Source organism: Mercenaria mercenaria, chromosome 10 (genome assembly GCF_021730395.1).
Source record: "Mercenaria mercenaria strain notata chromosome 10, MADL_Memer_1, whole genome shotgun sequence".
Classification (NCBI taxonomy): Eukaryota; Metazoa; Mollusca; class Bivalvia; order Venerida; family Veneridae; genus Mercenaria; species Mercenaria mercenaria.
The window spans coordinates 60,612,785-60,638,047 of NC_069370.1; the positions used below are offsets into that span (position 1 = coordinate 60,612,785).

A 25,263-nucleotide genomic window follows, 5' to 3' on the forward strand; every position below is an offset into this window, starting at 1 on the left:
CAAAACTGGTAAAATAATTACTTATATTTGGACAAAGCTCACGGTCTTTTCCGTTCGGCAGCTGCTAAAAGGGCAAATATAAAAGATTCAGTGTAAGTTAAATTTCACTGGTACTACCAGTTAGTAAGTTCATAGATTTGACCAATTATAATGTTGGCAGAAATAGATTATATTTTTTCTTTACACGAAAATTGCAGTTAGGTAGCAAAGCGAATACGCCGATAATCCGGAGTTCACCGATTATTGTTCCAGTTCACGCAATGTAATCCAGGCAATTAAACTGCATAGGTATTAGCTAATGCTGTTATAGGGAAGTGGCAGAGTGTCTGCCTTTGGTGTTAGAGGTCCTGGGTTCGAGTCCCAGTTAGAGCTTAACTATTTGCATTCTGTTAAAGCATAATTTTGCTGTTATTAGACTGTTCCAGATGTTCTATTTTTTTTAGCACACAGTATCATGGATCATTATTTAGCAACCCAGGTCAAAGTTGAATGTTAAATCAAATGCACCCAATTAGAAAATATTCACTATATTATGTCCCTTTGATGTTTATGCTCTCCATGTTCAAGAAGAGTTACATTTCCTTGATCACAAAATTTTCTTTAACATGAAAATATTAAATGCTCATAACTCCACACTTCTGGTTAAAATATTGTCTATATTTCTGCTTTTGAAAAATATATGGACATTTGTCTTCATTTCAAAGCTTTTTAACTTCAAACCTATGATTTGAAAAACTTAGGTACCATCTCTAAATTATGCACTTTTTCCGGGTTTTCCAGATATCCTCTGCATGTTGAGCTAGATTTATGTGTGAAGAATGTCAAATTGCATGACAAGAATATGTTATCACATGGAAATTGCCAAGTTATGGGCCCAGTGCCCTTGAATTTCAAACTTTTTAAATTATTGTTCCACACCAAAAAACATGAAATTTAAGGACATTAATGTCAACCAAATCAAATGATTTTGAACTTTGTAGAATATGGTGAAATCATGAATATTGGTTGGGGATAACTACATGTAGTTGTAGATTTTGTAGTTTGTTAGTTTATGAAATTAAATCCCAAACAGCTAGCAAAGTTCTTGCTTGATAAGCAGAAATATTGGAGCTCATATCCCAACAAAATAGCCAGTTTTAGCAAAACCACAGATGAATTGTGTTTTTTTTTGTTTTTTGTTTTTTAATTAATTTACAGATCTGATTATTCTAAGGAGCTTTTAGAATATGAATTTACTTGTCATTTATTGTCATACTTTTTATTCATTGCAGATTTCAAAGTGGAAGATACACACGCATACGCTTTAAATCCAGCTGGTATGTATACTTTGACAGTAAAAATTGACCTGGCATATTAATTTCTATTGAAATAATTTTCTTTTTATTCTATTTCCCTCTTCAGGGAAAGATTACTGCTTTTTGGGTTGCTCATCTGTCTTGGTGTCCTAACTTGTCAGCTCATCTCCTTAACAACTGGTTAGCTTCCAGTAAGTCTTCACAGAATTGATTAGTATGAAGAGTAGTGGGGCACATTGTTGCCATTTTCAGCTTTGATCAACTTGAGGGATTTTTGTAGGGGGATCATCAATAGTCTTACATCCTGCATGCAAAATCCTACATCAACATTTAAACATCTTCTTTTCTGAAACTATTAGCAATGAATTTGATAGACATGATCAGAGTTGCTTTGAACTTATGATAGTTGTTCCTCCTCATGACCAACATCATATGACACAAGTACCTCAACTGGTATCAGTGATTCATGAATTATGCTCCCTTTTAATTTAGAATTTCAGGTTAATGTTTTAATGCATTTTCACTCTATCTCTGTCATTACTAAATGGATTTGATTTGATTTGATTCAAACTGAAAATTAGTGTTCTACATAATATCCCACATCATATGACACAAGGTCTTTTGGTCCATAACGCTCACTAAATATTTCATGAATTATACACCTCCCCCCTCCCACCTTTTTTTAGCTCACCTGAGCAATGCATAGGTGAGTTATTGCGTTGCTCGATGTCCTTAGTTTGTCGTCTGTCAACATTTAGCTTGTGTATGCAATAGAGGCTGTATTTTTCAACTGATCTTCATGAAATTTTGTCAGAATGAAAACATAGATGAAATCTAGGCCAAGTTCGAAAAATGGATCATCTTGGGATAAAAACTAGGTCACTAGGTCAAATAAAAAACCCTTGTGTATGCAATAGAGGCTGTATTTTTCAATTGATCTTCATGAATTTTGGTTAGAATGATTATTTTGATGAAATCTAGGTCAAGTCCGAAAATGGGTTTAGGGTCAAAAAGTAGGTCACTAGGTCAAATCAAAGAAAAATGTTGTGTATGCGATAGAAGCTGTATTTTTCACCTGATCTTCATGAAATTTTGTCAGAATGACACCCTTGGTGAAATCTAGGCCAAGTCCGAAAATGGGTTATGTAGGATCAAAAAATAGGCCATTAGGTCAAATCAAAGAAAAGCCTTGTGTATGCGATAGAAGCTGTATTTTTCACCTGATCTTCATGAAAGTTTGTCAGAATGATACCCTTGGTGAAATCTAGGCCAGGTTCTAAAATAGGTTATCTGGTATCAAAAACTAGATCACTAGGTCAAATCAAAGAAAAACCTTGTGTATGCGATAGAGGTTGTATTTTTCAACTGATCTTCATGAAATTTAGTCAGAATGATTGCCATGTTGAAATCTAGGCCAGGTTCAAAAAAGGGTCATCTGGGGTCAAAAACTAGGTCACTAAGGTCAAATCAAAGAAAAACCTTGTGTATGCGATAGAGGCTGTATTTTTCAATTGGTCTTCATGAATTTTGGTCAGATTATTGCCTTGATAAAATCTAGGTCAGGTTTGAATATGGGTCATCTGGGGTCAAAAACTAGGTCACCTAGTCAAATTAAAGAAAAACCTTGTGTACGCTACAGGGATTGCATTTTACACTGGATATTCATACAATTTAGTCAGAATGATTCCCTTGATGAAGTTCAGATCAAATCAGAATTTGGGTCATCTATGGTCAAGAACTAGGTAACTAGGTCATATCAAAGAAAAACCTTGTGTATGGGATAGAGACTGTACTTTTCAATTGATCTTCATGAAAATTGGTCAGAATGATTGCCTTGATAAAATTAAGGTCAGGTTTGAATATGGGTCATCTGGGGTCAAAAACTAGGTCACTAGGACAAATAAAAAAAACCGTTTTGTATGCATAGAGGCTGTATTTTTCAATTAAGACTCATGAAATGAGTCAGAATGATTGCCTTTGATTAAATCTAGGTCAAGTTCTAATGTAGGTCATCTTGGCTCAAAAACAAGGTCAGTAGGCCAAGTTGAAGAAAATACTTGTTTACACTTAAGTTACCACATTTTTGGTTCTATCTTAATGAAAATTGGTTAGAATATTTATTTCCATGAAATCACTAGGTCAAACGTGTTTACAGTGTTATGGTGTGTTTCTCAGGTGAGTGACCTAGGGCCATCTTAGTCCTATTGTTTTACTTAAAATTCCAGGTTAAATTTATCATGTGCTATCATTCTACATCTGTTATTATGAAATGAATTTGGTTTTGACTTAAAATGGTTATTCCACATCAGCACCCACATCATATTGACAGTAGGACCACAACATTATTATTATTTCATGAGTTATATCCCCCTTTTACTTGCAATTTTTTCAGGTAAAGATATTGATGCACATTCATTCTTTCTATCTTTGTTATTACTTAAAAGATTTGATTCAGGCCCACATCTTCACCTATGTCATATGACGCAAGGAGCATTATTCTTGCAGAAATATACCATGAATTATATCCCTTCTTAGCTCGTCTGATTTTTGAAAAAAATCTACAAGGTATTGTCACTTGAGCATCTGCTTTGAATAAAAAATTTTGTTTAGGTCTGCCCTTTCTCAAAAACTATAAGAGCTACAGCTTTGAAGCTTTGCACACCTATTTATCATCATTAGATGGTTATGTAAGCCTTAAACTATAACTCTAGATGAATTTTGTCAGAATTATAGCCCTTTTTGTACTTAGAAAATTTGAGTTTCTTGGTAAAATTCATTGTTTAGGTCCACTTTTCCCCAAAAACTATAAGAGTTACAGCTTTGAAACTTTGCACACTTGTTTATCATCATTAGATCTTTAGATGAATAAGTAGACCAAGAATCATAACTTTAACATGCATTTTTGTCAGAATTATGACCCTTTTTGTTCTTAGAAAATCTGAACTAGAATCCTTTCCTTACACACTGTTCAGCTTTTGCAGACAAACGATGGCACCTGCAGGTGGTGCTCCTGTTAAAAATAACATTATTCACTTTCACGCTATCCTCGTTATTACTATATGGGTTTTGACTCAGACTGATGTTTATAGTATGTTCTATTTCTCAGTACATATTGTCATTTATTACGTATGATAACATATACTTTTAAAAGCTCTGTATACTCTGGAATATATGCATAGGTAGTCATGGGTATATCTTTTAAAAAAAAAAATTCCTCTGATGTATGCTTTCAGATTAGATATTCATGTAAATGTGCAAAAATAAGTAAGGAAATTAATTCATGAGATAGTTTATGAAGCACAAAGGAGATAGTTCATTTAGGGCAAAAGTCATGTACGGCAAAGTTTTATTTTCCACCATTTGTCTCTACTGTTGTCAATAATTTCCTCTTTCAGAATTCAAAAAGAAAATAGCTATTATGTTTGAAAGGGACTAAGATCATTGCTTGACACTCGTACCTTTTGCTTTTACTAAGTTGGTTGTACTTATTTCTTTTCTTCTTAACAGCTGTGCGAAACTTTTAAATAATTTCCTTGTTATTCAAAGTCTGTGTTTGATAGTTACAGTGGTTACAAGACCTGTAGTAGAGCTAAGCATAAAATTAAATTTCTTCTTCTCAATGAATGGTTTTATGAGTCGTAATCAAACTTGGAACAGCTTTATGGATATTCATCAAACTTTGTGTGTGTAGGTGCATTGTAATGTCCTTTCCTCATTTTTAGCTCAACTGATTTTTGGAAAAAGGATAGTTATTGTCATCACCTGATTGGCGTTGGTGTTGCCTGGTTAAGTTTTATGTTTAGGTCAGCTTTTCTCTTAGACTATTAAAGCTATTGCTTTAAAACTTGCAACACTTGTTTACCATCAATATAACTGACTCTGTACAACAAGAAACATAACTCCATCCTGCTTTTTGCAAGAATTATGGCTCCTTTTGGACTTAGAAAATATCAGATTTCTTGTTTAAGTTTTGCGTTAGATCAACTTTTCTCTTTAACGGTCAAAGCTATTGCTTTAAAACTTGGAGCAGTTATTTGCAATTAAAAGCTGACTTTGCACAGCAAGTACGTTAACTCTGCTTTGTTTTCATCAAGAATTATGGCCCCTTATGGACTTAGAAAATCATGGTTGGGCAATATTTCTATTATACAGAGACAAAAAAATCAGATGAGCATCTGCACCTGCAATGCAGTGCTCTTGTGTTGAAGTGGGGATGCTTTGCCCCCCAGGCCCTTCCCCAGAAATTCTCAAAGGTACTGTAAGATGGGTTATGGGAAGGGGTTTGCCCCTAGAGCGCCGAAAATTTGACTGTAAAATGGTGCATTCTTGAAGCACAGTAATAGGTATCCTACAGAATATTTAGAGTAAATACACTCTGTTTAAAGAATTTTATTTGAGAAGAAAACAATACACAGAACAATGAAGAGCAAAAATACACAGCTGAGATAGTAAATGTACATTAAAGTAGACTCTGTCATACTTATGTCACTTCATTTTCATATGCCAAATGTCTCATAATTTTCACATACAAAATGTCAGGTCAGCTCAACAAATTAATTCTGAGTATAGTTAGGGCAAAATGGCTGTGTTGGAAGTTGAACTGTTTATAGGGTGAACACAGATTTCAGTGTACTTCAAAATTGCAGCATCATTTTCTCATTCCTGATGATGCAGTTGTAAATTGGAGGTTTATGTATAATTAATATGTTTGTTTAAACTGTGTGTCTGCCACTCACCATTCACAGATAGAGAACCACAAAATTAAAGACTTCGTAAGCTCGAGATTCTCAATATGTTCATCCCACAGAACGTCTACTTTTCTATTCTAGATTACTGAATTTTCCCCCAAATGTTGGGACAGCGTAAAATAATATTTTTTTCAGTGTCCCAAGACTTATTTCCGGAAAATAATTATTTTAAAAAGTGTCCCGAAAAATATAGACACAATAATCAGCATTGGGTAACATCCCACATCCACCCGTGTTGAAAGTGAAAAAAAACAACTTAATGATTATCAGTAATTATTTTGTTGATAAACTAAGTACTTGGCCTTGTTTTCATCATCAATTAAGAATCCCCACCCCCACCCCCGCAAAGAGCTTCAAAGGAGTATGGCCTTCAAGGAAATTACATTGTGGTTTGAGAAGAATATCTTATTATAAAGTTTCGTGTCAAAAAAATACATTTAAAACTCATTGAAAACTGCAACGACACTCATATTGTTTTTTTTAACCGCATTTACTATTTACGTTCACAGGGTCATGTCACCTATTCTGTCTCACTAATAGAAATTTGTTAGCCAAAAATCGTTTTATTCCATGTTTTTAAATTGCTGCCAATTTTTCATTATTTAAGATTTTTAGCTCACCTGTCACAAAGTGACAAGGTGAGCTTTTGTGATCGCGTGGCGTCCGTCGTCCGTCCGTGCGTGCGTGCGTTCGTGCGTGCGTAAACTTTTGCTTGTGACCACTCTAGAGGTCACATTTTTCATGGGATCTTTATGAAAGTTGGTCAGAATGTTCATCTTGATGATATCTAGGTCAAGTACGAAACTGGGTCACGTGTGGTCAAAAACGAGGTCAGTAGGTCTAAAAATAGAAAAACCTTGTGACCTCTCTAGAGGCCATATTTTTCATGAGATCTTCATGAAAATTGGTCAGAATGTTCACCTTGATAATATCTAGGTCAAGTTCGAAACTGGATCACGTGGGGTCAAAAACTAGGTCAGTAGGTCTAAAAATAGAAAAACCTTGTGACCTCTCTAGAGGCCATATTTCTCAATGGATCTTCATGAAAATTGGTCAGAATGTTTACCTTGATGATATCTAGGTCAAGTTCGAAACTGGGTCATTTGGGGTCAAAAACTAGGTCAGTAGGTCTAAAAATAGAAAAACCTTGTGATCTCTTGAGAGGCCATATTTCTCAATGGATCTTCATGAAAATTGGTCAGAATGTTCACCTTGATGATATCTAGGTCAAGTTCGAAACTGGGTCACGTGCGATCAAAAACTAGGTCAGTAGGTCTAAAAATAGAAAAACCTTGTGACCTCTCTAGAGGCCATATTTCTCAATGGATCTTCATGAAAAATGGTGAGAATGTTCACCTAGATGATATCTAGGTCAGGTTTGAAACTGGGTTACGTGCGGTCAAAAACTAGGTCAGTAGGTCTAAAAATAGAAAAACCTTGTGACGTCTCTAGAGGCCATGTTTCTCAATGGATCTTCATGAAAATTGATCAGAATGTTCCTCTTGATGATATCTAGGTCAAGTTTGAAACTGGGTCACGTGCGGTCAAAAACTAGGTCAGTAGGTCGAAAAATAGAAAAACCTTGTGACCTCTCTAGAGGCCATATTTTTCATGAGATCTTCATGAAAATTGGTGAGAATGTTCACCTTGATGATATCAAGGTCTGATTCAGAAGTGGGTCACGTGCCTTCAAAAACTAGGTCATTAGGTCAAATAATAGAAAAACCTTGTGACCTCTCTAGAGGTCATATTTTTCAATGGATCTTCATGAAAATTGGTCAGAATTTTTTATCTTGATGCTATCTAGGTCACATATGCTCAAAAACTAGGTCACTATGTCAAATAATAGAAATAACGACGTCGTACTCAGTTCAACACTAGGTCATGTGGGGATAGGTAAGCGATTCAGGACCATCATGGTCCTCTTGTTCTATTCTGTTATTTGTACTTTCTGGTCAAAAGTCTGAATTTTATGCCCAGAGCTAAAGATAGAAATGCCTTGATGGATCTTCACCAAACTTCATCTGTAGCATCATTTTAAGGTCTTCTCCCATGTTTGTTCAAATGGGGGAGCTTGGCCCTTTTCAGTGGCCTATCGAGCTAAAAATTTAAAAACCTTTAAACTACTAACAGTCAAACCTGTCTACAAAGACCACCCTTGGGAGGGCGAAAATGTGGTCTTTATTTGGAGGTGGTCTTTATTCACAGGTTAAGGTGATGTCACGTTTTGAATTTCCGGTGAAGAACAAAAAAAAAAAGAATATTCAATTCTTTCCAAAAACCCTTATGTTATGATTCAACCAAATAGATTCCTTTGTCTACCAGAAAGGAACAATTTTTATATCTTAATATTGAGGTTTGGTACCTTTATAACAGACAATAAACTAAAACAATAGAAATTCATACGTGACTTCGGTGAGCTCAACAAAGCTATTTCAAGCACATTTATTAATGTGGAATGTAAAGTAAGTTACACACTACAATATCCGACCAAGATACTTACAAAAACAATGCATTTGCAGAATAGAGAGATAAAAATTATTTTGACAGCAAATTATTTTGACAGCTCGTGAAAACTAATGACAGATTTTGACAGGTATATAATGACTCATGACCTAATTAAATTTTTTCTGTTATTTCTAACTTCCAGTTTGATTTTCTTAAAGTGGAATTATACGCATTTTTCAAGTAAAAATACAGCACAAATAGATATGTGTGTAAAAAGGGTGGAGGAAATTATAGTTTTTAACCCAGTATACCAAACTCTTCCTGTTACCATTACGAAATAATAACTTTTTAAATATGACTTTTCTTATTTTGACTGGGGCAGTCTTTTTAAGAAAAGTCAAACTGCTTGCATGAGTTGCTTCCCTTCAACCTCAGAAATCTCTACTTATAGGTAAGGGAGATCATTGCGTACACAACTGAAGAAATGAACTATTTTTTATAAGTCCAATTTCTTCATTTCTAAAGCATCACTTTCAAATACTTATGCGGCATAATTGTTACTTAAACACATTTAAATGCACAGCAACCGAAAACTTGCTTTTATAAAACATTCACCAAAAACACACTACATGCTGTAAGATGCGCATAATGCCACTTTAAAAAGAACGTGACATGTCCTTAAGATACACTGTTAATGTTAAAATGGGAAACAAAACATGTGGTCTTTAGAGCCAGGTGGTCTCCGTTCAGAGGTGGTCTTTAACACATGTTTGACTGTATTCTCATTAATCAGTTTACATGTATAGATCTTTGTCAAACTTTGTCTAAAGCATCATTACAATATCTGCTCCAAATTTATTTAAATGGGGGCCGCTGGAGCTTAAAACAGTAAAATAGAAATACCTGTAATTAGGAACGGCTTGATGGATCTTCACTTTACTTGCTTTGTAAATTCCCTGTAAGATCCTTTTCAAAACTTCTTCAAATGGGGCTACCAGCCACCTTTTGAGGGGCCACTAGAGTGAAATATTGAAATACCTTTTAACAGCAGCTGCTTCTTCTCATGAACCCTTGGATGCAAATAACCATTTTAAAAAGATCTTCCAAAACACCATCAGCTTCTTCCAGCAGATGTCCGTGTGTATTTTTGTGCACACACACCTCCCCCGCCCCCCCCCCACACAACATATAGATTTGCTCTTATCAGTTTTTTCGTCTGTCCAAAGTTTGTGATGTGCCTTGCTCAAAAAGTATTCAATATAAATTGATTAAACCTTGCATGAGTCTTCATCATGATATGAACTTGTGCACCTCCTGTTTTTCGTCTGGCTCCGCCCCCAATTCCCAGAGTTATGGCCCCTGAAATAGTCAAAATGTACATTTTCACCTTGTGACACGCGTAGCTCAAAAAGTATTTGATATAGATTCATGAAACCTTGCATGAGCCTTAACCATGATATGAACTTGCTCACCTCCTATTTTTCAACTGGGTCCCCTCCCCTATGAAATAATAAAAAAATGCACATTTTCACCTTGTGACACGCCTTGCTCAAAAAGAGTTAAATACAAATTTAATAAACCTTGCATGAGTCTTTATCATGTTATGAACTTGCGCACCTCCTATTTTTCATCTGGTTCCGCCCCCTATTTTCAGAGTTATGGCCCCTGAAATAGTCAAAAATGCACATTTTTACCTTGTGACGCACCTAACTCAAAAAGTATTACATACATATTGATTAAACCTTGTATGAGTCTTGATCATGATATGAACTTGCACACCTTTAATTTTTAGTCTTCCTTCACCCCCGCCCCCCCCCCCCCCATTTTCAGAGTTACGGCCCCTGAAATAGTCAAAAATGCACATTTTCACCTTGTAACACACCTAGCTCAAAAAGTCTTACATATAAATTGATTAAAACTTGCATGCTCCTTATTTTTGTCTGCCTCTGTCCCCTGTTTTCAGAGTTATAGCCCCTGAAATTGTCAAAAAATGAACATTTTCACCTAATTATGTGCATAGCTCAAAAAGTATTTGATGTAAATTCACGAAACCTTGCTTGAGGCTATGTTATGATGTGACCTTGCTCACTTGGCATTCTTCTTGAGAATCTTAGCGATTATTACAGAGTTACAGCCCTTGAAATAGCCAAAATAGTGGATTTTTTGTTTGTGATACTCATAGGTCAAAAATCCTTTTCATAAAATGTTTGTTGAGGCTATATCCCATTAAGACTGCAACATTTGTATTATTCCCCCTTATTTGTGACAAATGTACCAGTGGGGGGCACACCCTGTGTTCTACAGACACATTCTTGTTGTTTTTTTTTCCCTACCTAATTTCAAAGACCTAAGAAGCATATAGTAATAGAACTGTGCCACACTAATTATGTTAACAACTTCTACTGCCTGTAGAACCTTAGGCATATAATGCTCTGCTTTCAAGTTTCACACTGTTTAGCCTATTTAATCTCTGAAACTCAGGTGAGCGATCTATCTAGGGCCATCATGGCTCTCTTGTTTCAATAAGAACCTGATTTGACAGAATTCAGAACATAATTTTCACAGTGTAGAAAAACGCATTAAAAATGTTTTTGTGAAAACTGAATTTTTAAGTTGTGTGGGAGACATATTGATTTGCTCCAGTCTGTCTCTGTGTGTGTGTGTGTGTCTGTCTGTCTGTCTGTCTGTCTGTCACAAAGCTTGTCCACACTCTAAGTCGGACATTTCACATCCAATCTTCACCAAACTTCAACAAAATGTGTCTGCCAATAAGTGTTCGGCCAAATTCGATAACTAGCCAAATCGGCCTAGACACTTCGGAATTATGGCCCTTGAATTACCAAAAACACTGATTTCTTGCGCAGTTTTGCCCCCAAACTGGTGCCTATACTACTAGCAGTATCGGCGTCCTTTTGGTGTCAAGAAAGTGCATGCACATGTGGTTTAAGTAAACAGTATATAAAGACTGACTTACTATTTAGATAATTAGGCAGTTGTGGGAGACATGCGCTTTTCTCAAAAGCATCTCTAGTTTAGCAAATAATTATGTCTCCCACCACACCACTGTGTGGGAGACATATTGATTTACTCCAGTCTGTCTGTCTGTCACAAAGCTTGTCCGCACTCTAAGACGAACATTTCTTATCCAATTTTCACCAAACTTAAACAAAATGTGTTCGGCCATAAGACCTCGGCCAAGTTCGATAACTAGCCAAATTGGTTTAGGCATATTGGAGTTATGGCCCTTGAATTACCAGAAAATCAGCCTTTTTACTCATGTCCGCATTCTAAGTTGAACACTTCTCATCCGATCTTGCATAAGTCTTTATCGTGATATAAACTTGCACACCTCTTATTTTTTGGCCGGCTCCACTCCCTATTTTTAAAGTTATGGTCTGTCTCTGTCTGCCTCTGCTATTACCAAAAATCGGCCTTTTTACTCTTGTCCGTACTCTAAGTCGAACATTTCTCATCCGATCTTCACCAAACTTAAGCAAAATGTGGTTGACCATGAGACCTCAGCCAAGTTTGATAATTAGCCAAAACGGTTCAGGCATTTTGGAGTTACGGCCCTTGAATTACCAGAAAATCAGCCTTTTTACTCATGTCCGCACTCTAAGTTGAACATTTCTCATCCGATCTTGCATAAGTCTTAATCATGATATAAACTTGCACACCTCTTATTTTTTGGCGGGCTCCACTCCCTATTTTTAAAGTTATGGTCTGTCTCTGTCTGCCTCTGCCCCCTGTTTTCAGAGTTATGGTCCTGAAATAGTCAAAAAATGAACATTTTGTCCTAATTATGTGCCTAGCTCAAAAAGTATTTAATGTAAATTCGTGAAACCTTGTTTGAGTCTTTATCATAATGTGACCTTTCACACTTGGCATTCTTCTTGAGAATCTTTGCACTTATTACAGAGTTATGGCCCTTGAAATAGCCAAAATAGTGGATTTTTTGTTTGTGATGCTCATAGCTCAAAAATATATGGCCTAGAATAATGAATCCTTTTCATAAAATGTTTGTTAAGGCTAAACCCCATTAATACTGCAAACATTTGAATTATTGCCCCTTATTTGTGACAAATGTACCAATGGGGGGCACACCTACAGACACATTCTAGTTTCAAAATTATTCCCCTTTTTGTACCCCCCCGACAACAAAGCCATCTCTCTTCATCTTCTTGACACAATTTAATGAAACTTCACACAGTGATCAGTAACAACAGTAGTTGTGCATGGGGCATGTTAGGTTCTTTCGGGAAAAAAAAGTTGCAGAGTTACAGGACTTTGTTTTTTGTTACTATACTATAAACATAGACACAATTTTGTGCGTACCATCTCTCCTCATCCCCTTGACACAATTTAATGAAACTTCACACAAGTGACCAGAACCAACAGTAGTTGTGCACTGGGCATGTTAGGTTCTTTCAGAAAAAAAAAATTGCAGAGTTACAGGACTTTGTTTTTTGTTACTATACTATATACATAGACACAATCTTGTGCGCACCATCTTGCCTCATCCCCTTGACACAATTTAATGAAACTTCACACAAGTGATCAGTAACAACAGTAGTTGTGTATGGGGCATGTTAGGTTCTTCAAAAATTGCAGAGTTATGGGACTTTGTTTCTTGTTAACATACTATGTACATACAGTCTGCATATGCAATCTTGTGCGCACCTAATCTTCCAAACCCTTGCACACAATTGAATGATACTTAACACAAGTGATCAGTACCAACCCTAGTTGTGCATGGTGCATGTTACGTTCTTTCAGATAAATATTCTGCATAGTTATGGGACTTTGTTTTTTGTTACTATACTGTATACATACAGTCTGTATACATACAGTCCACATAATTATGCAATCTTGTGTGCGTCAAATTGCAATGTACTGTGTCAGTGCATGCGGGGGGTACATTCATCACCTTTAGTGATAGCTCTAGTTTCACTTAGAAGTTTTTGGTTAAGTTTTTGTATGTAAGCTGGTACCGTATAGCGGGTTATTTCTACGGGGGAGGGGGAATGTTTCTGTGGTCTCTTGGTAGAATCGCAAAAAAGTTCCAGCAGAATGTTCATCTAGCAGAAATTTAAAACGCCATGATCATGCGAGGAATTACCTCCTTGGTATTGAAAACGCAGAAATTTCTCTTCCTTTTATGTGAAAACACAGAAATTAAACATGCAGAAATTTCTTACACAGTTTTTGGGACCAAAACGCAGAATATTTTGACTGCAGAAATAACCCGCTATACGGTATCTCAGTATCCACTAATGGGAATGGATTGAAACTTCACACACTTGTCCACTGTCATGAGCTGATAAGCACTGCGCAGGTTTCATAACCCTGTTTTCCCATTTTTACAAAATTATGCCCCTTTTTCGACTTTTGTATTCATTCAATTGACAAGGCTGTTGAATAGTTGAGCATTGCTGTCCTCCGACAGCTCTTGTTTACTTTAAAAACACTTCTTATCCAATGTTCCACAAACTTGTGTTCAGAATATTTATTGGAATATTATCTAAGCCAAGTTTGATAACCAGTCAGATAGTCTTAGTTGCTCTAGATTTGTGTCCCTTGAATTAGTCAAAATTCAGGAAATTAACAATTAATCTGCTCAGTGAATACAGTATTTTGAAAGTCTAAAGCAATTTGCTTTAAAGGGTGTATTTTATGACAGTATGAATCTACCATCCTTTTTTGTCCATTTTTGGACAAAGCTTAACATCTGGAAGAAATTTCCTTAGCCACAATATATGGGAGTGGTTTATTCATTTTGAATAATTGCAACTGTAGTCTCACAACTGAAGTAACTAGCAGTGGCTGTAGCATGAATATACCAGAACTGAAAACCCAGGTGCTAAAGGTTCGTCTGTAAATAGTTTCACTTTTTGATACACCATAGGGAGTGGGGGTGAGGGAGGAAATAAAAAATATCAGCTAAGATTTTAAGATTTGATAGACTTATAGCTTGCAAACTAATCTGAACGTTTAATATTATTTTTGTAATTTATAGATGAAGTATCCACCGACGTAAGTACACAAGTGATTACCAAAGAGGAAACAGATGAGTTAGATACAATAGAACAAACACGTGTAGCGGTTCAAGCTTTACAAGATATTGCAAATGACATTCAGTATGTATCAACACAAGGCATGCCAATGAATACGACCGTTCAAAATGTTACATTGAATTCTGGCCGAATGATTCAGGTGGTTGTTCAAGGACCAGACATGACCGGACAGCAGGTCCTCGTCGATCCACATGAACAGGTCATAGAGGAAGTGCAACAAATTGAAATTGACAATAGTGTTGAGTCTATTATACCAATTAGTGGCGCAAATGAAGAAGTTGTTGAAACTGTGGAAGAAATTGTACAGAATACGTGATGTAAAACAAAACCAGTAGAATGTAGAAATTCACACAGAGATCTTTATCCTATGAGAACATCTGGTGTATTTGTAAAAAATCAATAGAATGTAGAAATTCACACAGAGATCTTAATCCTATGAGAGCATTTGATGTGTAAGTAAAAAATCAATAGAATGTGGAAATTCACACAGAGATCTTTATCCTATGAGAGCATTTGATGTATAAGTAAAAAATCAATAGAATGTGGAAATTCACACAGAGATCTTTATCCTATGAGAGCAATTGATGTATAAGTAAAAAATCAATAGAATGTGGAAATTCACATAGAGATCTTTATCCTATGAGAACATTTGGTGTATAAGTAAAAAATGATTAGAATGTGGAAATTCACACAGAGATCTTATCCTGTGAGAACATTTGATGTATCACTGTAGTGCAGAAGTCTTATATGGTTAAAAGTAGTAAATTAGGCTGTAAAAAGACTGAGTTCAGGCAAATATGCTGTAGGACATTATACTAACTGGTAAAATTTTATTTGAAGTGCAGTTACATCATCGTAAATGTGTTTGATTATTTAAACTGCAATGTTGAGTTGGTTACTCCAGTCAGTGTGATTCAACACACAGAATAGTTATATTTTGCCATTCAGAAACTTCTTGGATCTTCTGATGTCTGATGTTACAGCCCCAAATATTCTACAACCCATAGTTGATGCTCTTATATGCAGAAGGATATATTTTAAAAATGAGGATTGAACAGTGAAATTTTGAATCAATATTTGTCATGTTATATATTTTTAAAGCTCTTGCGCTTATTTTTGTGTAATACTGGTCATACATTTTTCAGTATAATTTTATTACAGTAACATTTCGGTAAAACAAAATTAGGCAACTTGACATTTAAGTTGCAATTATTATGCTGCCAATGTTGAAGACTCGAGAGGCGTATGGTGTTTGAACTCTCCATCATAGATCCATCTGTCAGTCTGTCCCTCACAGTATTGTGCATTCAACTCTTACAGTTTCCAGTGATATCGGACATATTTTGAGAACACCAACAGGTGGGTAGGCAATGCCCACAAATGTCTGTTTTCTGACTTGAGCAGTTCTTATCCAGTTTTCACCAAACTTGGTCACAAAGTTTATATCTATAATGTTTCAGACAAATATGATAACCAGCAAGATACAGCCCCTCAAGTTACCACCCTACAGGTATTTAGAGTTACAAAAATGGCAGTGGCCACATAATTACTTAGGTATTCCTTTTTCAGTGTTCACCAAACTAAGTCAGAATATTTATTGGCATATTGTCTTAGCCAAGTTTGATAACCACTCAGATAGTCTTTGTCATTGTAAGTTATGGCTCTTGAATTTGTTGAAATTGAGAAGATTGACAGCTTGTCTGCCCAAATCAAAAGTAATTTGCTTTAACAGGCGTGTTATGTGACAGTTTGCCAGCTTTGTTGAAATTAACAATGATATGCCTTTATCTGTATCATGTGTACTGAACTTATATAGTTTCTGTGAAATGAAATTAAACTCTGTATACATCAAAAATGTGAAATGGGCATTCACACATTTTCGGGACTCTCCTGTCTGATTGACATTGGAGTTATGCCCCTTTTTATACGCCCAAAGGGAGGTATTATGTTATGACGCTGGTGTCCGAGCTCACATTTGCATACTTAGGTGGCTATAGGAACAATAGGTAACTGTACTTTTCCTTTGATGTCATTCATTCCGTAAGGCTTTTATGTGGCTATTTTTCTCTTGCGTGGCTAAAAGAACAATAGAGAGAACAAAAGAGTAGCCACATAAGTATCCATATGTAGGAACGTCCGTTAGCAATTTCATGTCCGCTCTGTAATTCTTGAACTATACATCCAAAGGGACGTATTATGTTATGACACTGGTATCTGTCCGTGCGTCCGTCTGTCCGTTAGCAATTTCGTGTCCGCTCTGTAACTCTTTGAACACCTTGAAGGATTTCAAGGAAACTTGACACAAATGTTCACCATACTGAGACGACATGCAGAGCGCATGTTTTGGATGTCTCGCTTCAAGGTCAAGGTGACATTTGGGAGTCAAAGGTCATATCAGTGTGTTTCGTATCCGCTCTGTAACTCTTGAACCCCTTGAAGGATTTCAAAGAAACTTCACACAAATGTTCACCACACCAAGACAACGTGCAGAGCACATGTTCCTGATGACTCACTTCAAGGTCAAGGTCACACTTGGGGGTCAAAAGTCATATCAGTTTGTTTCGTGTCCGCTCTGTAACTCTTGAACTGCTTGAAGGATTTCAAAGAAACTTGGCAGAAATGTTCACCACACTGAGATGACGTGCAGAGTGCATGTTCCGGATGACTTGCTTCAAGGTCAAGGTCACACTTAAGGGTCAAAGATCATATATGACATTGTTATGTGTATATTGCTCTGCATTGCAGTGCTCTTGTTAGCTCGACTATTCGAAGAATAGTCTAGCTATTTTACTCACCCTGGCGTTGGCGTCTGCGTCACACCTTGGTTAAGTTTTTGCATGCAAGTACATACAGCCATCAATTAAAGGCATATAGCTTTGAAACTTATTTTTTCTTTTTCTAGGTCAATTACCAACCTCTCTGGGTCAAGTCCCATAACTCTGACATGTATTTTGAGCAAATTATGCCCCCTTTTGGACTTAGAAAATTTTGGTTAAAGTTTTACATGCAAGTTACTATCTCCAAAACCAATGCAGATATTGATTTGAAACTTCACATGTGTTTTCGGGGTTATAAAACTAGTTGATAGCAGCAAGTCCCATAACTCTGACGTTCATTTTGGCCAAATTATGCCCCTTTTTGGACTTAGAAAATTCTGGTTAAAGTTTTGCATGCAAGTACATACAGCTATTTCTAAAAGGAATATAGATTTGAAACTTATTTTTTCTTTTTCTAGATCAATTACCAACCTCACTGGGTCAAGACCCATAACTCTGACATGTATTTTGAGCAAATTATGCCCCCTTTTAGACTTAGAAAATTTTGGTTAAAGTTTTTCATGCAAGTTACTTTCTCCAAAACTAATGCAGATATTGATTTGAAACTTCACATGTGTCTTCGGGGTTATAAATCTAGTTGATAGCAGCAAGTCCCATAACTCTGACCTTCATTTTGGCCAAATTATGCCCCCTTTTGGACTTAGAAAATTCTGGTTAAAGTTTTGCATGCAAGTACATACAGCTATTTCTAAAAGGCATATAGATTTGAAACTTATATTTTCTTTTTCTAGATCAATTACCAACCTCATTGGGTCAAGTCCCATAACTCTGACATGTTTTTTGAGCAAATTATGCCCCCTTTTAGACTTAGAAAATTTTGTTTAAAGTTTTGCATGCTAACTCTAGCTCCAAAACTAATGCAGATATTGATTTGAAACTTCACATGTGTCTTCGGGGTTATAAAACTAGTTGATAGCACCAAGTCCAATAACTCTGACCTTCATTTTGGCCAAATTATGCCCCCTTTTGGACTTAGAAAATTCTGGTTAAAGTTTTGCGTGCAAGTACATACAGCTATTACTAAAAGGCATATAGATTTGAAACTTATTTTTTTCTTTTTCTAGATCAATTATTTACCTCACTGGATCAAGTCCCATAACTCTGGCATGTATTTTGGGCAAATTATGCCCCCTTTTAGACTTTGAAAATTCTGGTTCAAGTTTTACATGCAAGTTTCTATCTCCAAAACTAATGCAGATATTGAATTGAAACTTCACATGTGCCTTCTGGGTTATAAAACTAGTTGATAGCAGCAGGTCCCATAACTGATATGCATTTTGGTCAAATTTTTCCCCCTTTTGAACTTAAAATTCTTTTGATATTTAACCTTTTTGGGTAATATTTTCCTGCTTCTTGGACAATATTTTGAATAGTCGAGCTTGGCTGTCTTACGGACAGCTCTTGTTATGTCTCCCCCAGGAGACATACTGTTTTTGCCCTGTCCGTCCTTCCGTCCGTCCGTACGTCACACTTCATTTCCAAGCAATAACTGGAGAACCATTTGACCTAGAACCTTCAAACTTCATAGGGTTGTAGGGCTGCTGGAGTAGACGACCCCTATTGTTTTTGGGGTCACTCCGTCAAAGGTCAAGGTCACTGGGGCCTGAACATTGAAAACCATTTCCGATCAATAACTAGAGAACCACTTGACCCAGAATGTTGAGACTTCATAGGATGATTTGTCATGAAGAGTAGATGACCCCTATTGATTTTGGGGTCACTCCGTCAAAGGTCAAGGTCACAGGGGCCTGAACATTGAAAACCATTTCCGATCAATAGCTAGAGAACCACTTGACCCAGAATGTTGAAACTTCATAGGATGATTGGTCATAAAGAGTAGATGACCCCTATTGATTTTGGAGTCACTCCATCAAAGGTCAAGGTCACAGGGGCCTGAACATGGAAAACCATTTCCGATCAATAACTAGAGAACCACTTGACCCAGAATGTTGAAACTTGATAGGATGATTGTACATGCAAAGTAGATGACCCCTATCGATTTTGGGGTCACTCCATTAAAGGTCAAGGTCACAGGGGCCTGACCATTGAAAACCATTTCCGGTCAGTAACTTGAGAACCACTTGACCCAGATTGTTGAAACTTAATAGGATGATTGGTCATGCAGAGTAGATGACCCCTAACGATTTTGGGGTCACTCTGTGAAAGGTCAAGGCCATAGGGGCCTGAACATGGAAAACCATTTCCGGTCAGTAACTTGAGAACCACTTGACCCAGAATGATGAAACTTCATAGGATGATTGATCATGCAGAGTAGATGACCCCTAACGATTTTAGGGTCACTCTGTTAAAGGTCAAGGCCATAGGGGCCTGAACGTGGAAAACCATTTCCAATCAATAACTTGAAAACCTCTCGACCCAGAATGTTGAAACTTCATAGGATGATTGTTCATGCAGAGTAAATGACCCCTATTGTTTTTGGGGTCACTCCGTTAAAGGTCAAGGTCACAGGGGCCTGAACATTGATAACCAGTTCGATCAATAACTTGAGAACCACTTGACCCAGAATGTTGAAACTTCATAGGATGATTGAACATGCAGAGTAGATGACCCCTATTGATTTTGGGGTCAGTCTATTAAAGGTCAAGGTCACAGTGGCCTGTTCATGTAAAATCATTTTTTGGAAATAACTTGAGAACCACTTGACCTACAATGTTGAAACTTAATAGGATGATTGGACATGCAGAGTAGATGACCCCTTTTTATTTTGAGGTCACTTGATCAAAGGTCAAGGTCACAGGAGCCTGAACGGTGACTTGAGAACCACTAGGCCAAGAGTGTTGAAATTTAGTGGGATGACTGGACATGCCAAGTAGATAATCCCTATTGCAGCCAACCATCAGTGCCTCTTTGACTTTCGCTCTTGACCTCTATTGACTTCTTGCCTATAGGAATTTTCATTGGGGGAGACATGCGCTTTTTTACAAAAGCATTTTCTAGTTTTTATTTGGCAGATCTCTTTTTTGTTCGCTTACAACAATTTTTTTTTAATTACTTCCCTTTTATGTTACTATAAATAGCTTATTTTGAAACTTTTTTATTGTTGGCCATAGGGAAAAGCCGAGACCACTTTTCTGTGGTACAATATGCATGGTACCTCCAATTATTAGGTGTATTGTTACATACCTGTACCTGATAAGGATTTTTTTGTGGACTTCGGATATTTTTTTTGTTGACTTAGATTTTTTTTTTTTTTAAGTTTTCCTTTTGTTGATCCAGTCTTTTGGGCTACAACAGTCGAGTTCTTTAAATTTTGCTCCCATCCTATGATGTTACCCTTCGGGCGTATACTGCCTCACTTGGTGGAGCTCTTGTTAACTTAACTATTAGGGCTCTATTCTGTATACTCAACTCCTGCAGATTCTGTCCAGTTCAAATGAAACCAACTACACATAATCAGCATGTAGTAAACATGCCCATATTATCAGAACTTTCTTGTCCAAGTTTTTTTCTGCTCACCTAGGTAGAAAGTATCTTTTGTTTCCCATTGTTCATTGTCAACAATTTTACTCATAGCAGTAGAGGTTATAATTTTTTCCTAATCTTAATGAACTTACTCAGAACATTTCTCGACAAGTTCAAAACTGGAAACTAGATCAAATAAAAAAAAAATGACATACGGTACTTCCTGCCTGATCAACATCAAGTGGACATGTGTATCTTGTTGGGAGTTTCATGTCAAATGTTTTTAGTTAGTCCATTTCTTCTTTCCACTTACAGTCTTATTCTGGCAAGCATTTTCAAAGGGAGCATGTGTCATACAATGTTGACACATCATTTATGTTTTTTTTATTAATCAAATTGAGCAGAAGTCACTAGAAATTGCATGAAACAGTTTCATCAAATATATTTGAGTTGATATTACCTTATAAATTTTTTACAACAGGGAAGGACTGACCAGTTTCATATGCTATACTTCAAGCAAGAGAATACAAATTGTTTTTCTCTTGTTAGTCCACCATACATTTTAATACGACACAATGTCATGGTCTATGGTTGCCATACTTCACAGGATAATTTTTTCTTGTCATTAGATGTCAATTATTGTTTTTTTAGGGTCAAAGGTCACAGTCACATTGATCTCAAGACTCAAAAAGCAGTGCAGATCAATATCCAGAGAATGCTTGGGCCTACAACTATCAGATATGATAAGCTGATTGCTGTGGTCAGATTTCCCCAATCAGTTTCAGCGCCAGAAGGTCAGGGTCAGATTTGCTGAAAAACTTTTATTTTCCTCCAACCTACATAAAATAATTACTGGTGGGCCATAGTTTTGGGGTTTTCTGGTCAGGGGTCAGACTGAAAACTGCTTTTGATAAATTACAGAAGGCTTTGTAACAGGTCAAAATCACAACTTACTGGAGTCTTAAAATGACATATCCAGTTACCCTTGACAGGCAACCAGCATGTATGTATGTGTTTTGCAGATAACTCTTTTATTCCTTAATGTTTATTCCATTTTTAAGGCCCAAAGGGGCCTAAAGTAGTTCAAATTCTCCATTGCACAAAGATGCACACTAAGGACTAAGAATAATGAATACAAAAAAAAGTTTTTATTCTAGAAACTCTTAGGTTCAACTCAAATCTGTCTGTCTAAATTTGGTAAACAATTTAGGGCCAACTTGGTCTTCTTGTTATAAATGTCATTCAAATTTAATCAGCAGAATGCATTTACTTGTACTTTGTATAGTCAACTGCAGACATGCTGTTAGATGAACATCTCTACAGATGTTGGAAAATAATCTTCTCTGTTGGTTCATACAGCTTTGCTTAGCCGGGCAAATATGCTTCATTAATGACAGAAATTTGTGTGAAAATTGGTTTCATGAGAAGAAATTTTAACTAAAAACTGGTTTTAACAACAGATTTTTTTTTAATCAAAACTGAATTCAGTTATTGAATTTCTGGCTGAAAATTGGGTTTTGATGACAGATTTTTTACTTCAATTTGGGCTTAGCCATAGCAGTTTTCTAGGAGTTCTTCCAAGCATTAATCTAGCAGTTCTTCTAAGCATTAATAAGCAGGATTGGGAAATTGTTAGAAATTTGAATAGATTTTAGCCCATTAGAATTTGGCTAATGCAAGTCAAATAGTCTTAATTCCTCAAAGATATATAGAAGATATTTGTTTATCTTAGGGTAAGATTGAAACATCTTTCATTGAGTAAACACTAGGTTTAAATATTATCATGAGTGGCATAAAATAATTGTTTGCATTCATTGTTTAAAGTCTGAAACTTACATTTTAAGATGATAAATATTCTTTTTCCATTGTCTTTCTTAAATAAGCACAGAGAGTAAAGAAATTTTGCATGAATATTCTTTCTTAAGCTAGAGCAGCTCAGCAAAATTTCATTGGTATAGATATGCTTTAAACAAAGTTTTGACAACTAGAATATTTTTCATTCTTAAATCTAAGTATTAAGTTTCAGACTCTAGATGTTGATGAATATAGGCCCTAATATTCAAAAGTAAATAATATTTTTATCTTGCATGTAAAAGACTCCGCATTGTTTTCTGTTTTATGCCTTATCATTGATTTTTACCCAATTGTTCTTTTTTTGGCCTGTCTGTAAAGATATTGATATTTTTCACAGAAATTACCAGTTTTGACATTTTTTATACGCCCAAAGGGACGTATTATGTTATACCCCCGGTGTCCATCCGTCCATTAGCAATTTCGTGTCCGCTCTGTAACTCTTGAACCGCTTGAAGGACTTTAAAGAAACTTGACACAAAAGTTCACCACATCGATACAACGTGCAGAGCACATGTTTTAGGTGTCTCGCTTCAAGGTCAAGGTCACACTTAAGGGTCAAAAGTCATGAGGTCATATCAGTTTGTTTCTTGTCTGCTCTTTAACTCTTGAACGGCTTGAAGGATTTTAAAGAAACTTGGCACAAATGTTCCCCACACCAAGACGACGTGCAGAGCGCATGTTTCGGGTGACTCGCTCAAGATCAAGATCACACTTAGGGGTCAAAGGTCATTATATGACTTTGCTTTGTGTATTGCTCTGCATTGCAGTGCTCTTGTTTTTATTTGGCAGATCCCATTTTTGTTCACTTACAATATTATTTTTTTTAATATTTTGAATTACTTCCCTTTTATGTTACAATAAATAGCTTATTTTAAAACTTTTTTATTATTGTCCGTAGGGAAAAGCGAGACCACTTTTCTGTAGTACAACATGGATGGTACCTCCAATTTTTAGGTGTATTTTGACATATCTGTACCTGGTAAGGATTTTTTTATGGACTTAGAATTTTTTTTGGAATTTCTTCCCTTTGTTGTTCCTGTCTTTTGGGCTTCAACAGTCAAGTTCTTTAAATTTCGCTCCCATCCTCTGATGTAACTCTTCAGGCGTATATTGCCCTGCTTGGCGGAGCTCTTGTTCACTGTAAAATTACTACATATATTTCACAGTTGTATTTGAGTACCGGTAATTCCCCTTTCTGAAAATTACCATCCTTTCTCAGTACTTAGAAACAGAAACTGATTGTTTGAATACAATTTACTATGATAAACTCCTAATGATTGTTACATATGTATGCTAAGAAATCATTGACCTTTGTGAGGGACTAAATTTTTTGGATTTCTTGGTTTATTCAAATCAAGATTTCGCCAAATCATTGTTGAAGTTTGAAATCTGTGACTTCCTGTCCCTACAACAGGCTTGTCAAAATATTTGCCTAGCTGGTATTAAAGCCTAACAAATACCCTTAAAATCAGCTTATGGGGGCAAAAACTGGCAATAGGAAAAAAAAAGATAACTGGGAATTATTCATTAATCAAAATACATTGGGAACTTCGTTTTCTCTACAGGAATTCATGAGAATACAGAACATGGCTTTTATTTGCACATCATGGTGGATTTTGCAGAAACTACGAACTTGTATGCTCACAAAATGAAATGATTTCACTGCATACTGAATTGCAATTAAACATAAATGTAGAGAATGGATGACCAGTGATAAAATTACATGAGGATTCTAATTGCTCATTTCCTGTAGCTCTTAGAAAAGATTGAATCATATGATTGTTTTCTAGCCTACAGTAAAAGATCAAGTATAAATTTGAAACATCAATTGTTACCCAATTTTATTCTCATTACTAATTTTTTTGTTTCATTTTCTTACTGCTTTTTGTAGAATGGTTATGAGTATTTCTTTGTGTTCAGAATTGAAATTAAAATGTTAAACAAACACAGTCTCTTTTATGTTGTGTCTTTGCAAAATTCTATAAAGGAAATATTTTCTGTCTAAGAAAAAAAAAGAAATGTGGTTATATAAGCAATTTTTGTTCTGTTAGTGCTAAAGAATAATTTTGCTTATTTAAACAATTTTTTTAAATATGTGTAAAATGTCACATATCTGAAAAAGAAAACAAGATGATATATGGAACTAAATCAGCAAATTAGTTTTGATATACTGTTAAATCATTCAATTATTTTGGCACAAAAATTTGAGGGTTTTTTCTTTCTTTTGCATTTAAAGAACAGTCTTTTTTTCCGTGAGAATACAAATTTGAGGATTTTAAAAGATAAATTCAATGAGAATTTTGTTACTTTGTAGAGGATTTAATATGACAGATTTATATGACCACACAATCCGTGAAAATCAGTTTACCACATATATTGATGATTTTGCAGTACATCTGGAATTTTGCTTCTAGTTGGTAAATCAGATAAAATTTATGAAACTAGAGACAAGAAATCAAAGAAACACAATGAGCATTTTACTGCAGATTCTACTGTTCTGTTGGATGTTAGACCAGTCAGTGCTTGCTGAAGACTCTGGTAAGTAATTTTTATTTTAATGAAAAAAATACAAAGTTGAAATAAT

General features: G+C 35.8%; 2 protein-coding genes across 9 annotated transcripts in view; both read left to right on the forward strand.

The window, feature by feature from the left end:
• Window positions 1-24,624, forward strand: part of LOC123561419 (uncharacterized) — a 51,473-nt gene extending 26,849 nt beyond the window's left edge. For both annotated transcript variants that reach the window (XM_045353783.2, XM_045353782.2), the window contains exons 8-9: window positions 1,272-1,316; window positions 14,508-24,624. In XM_045353783.2, the coding sequence (XP_045209718.2) occupies window positions 1,272-1,316; window positions 14,508-14,881 (419 nt within the window). In that variant the 3' untranslated portion in view covers window positions 14,882-24,624. The remainder of the gene's footprint in view (window positions 1-1,271; window positions 1,317-14,507) is intronic.
• Window positions 21,015-25,263, forward strand: part of LOC123561416 (uncharacterized) — a 45,990-nt gene continuing 41,741 nt past the window's right edge. Inside the window, exons 1-2 of one of the 7 annotated variants that reach the window (XM_045353775.2) lie at window positions 21,030-24,725; window positions 25,071-25,217. In XM_045353775.2, the coding sequence (XP_045209710.2) occupies window positions 25,115-25,217 (103 nt within the window). In that variant the 5' untranslated portion in view covers window positions 21,030-24,725; window positions 25,071-25,114. Of the gene's footprint in view, window positions 25,218-25,263 lie in introns of all 7 variants that reach the window. The other 6 variants (XM_045353774.2, XM_045353776.2, XM_045353773.2 and 3 more) reach the window with 6 other exon arrangements.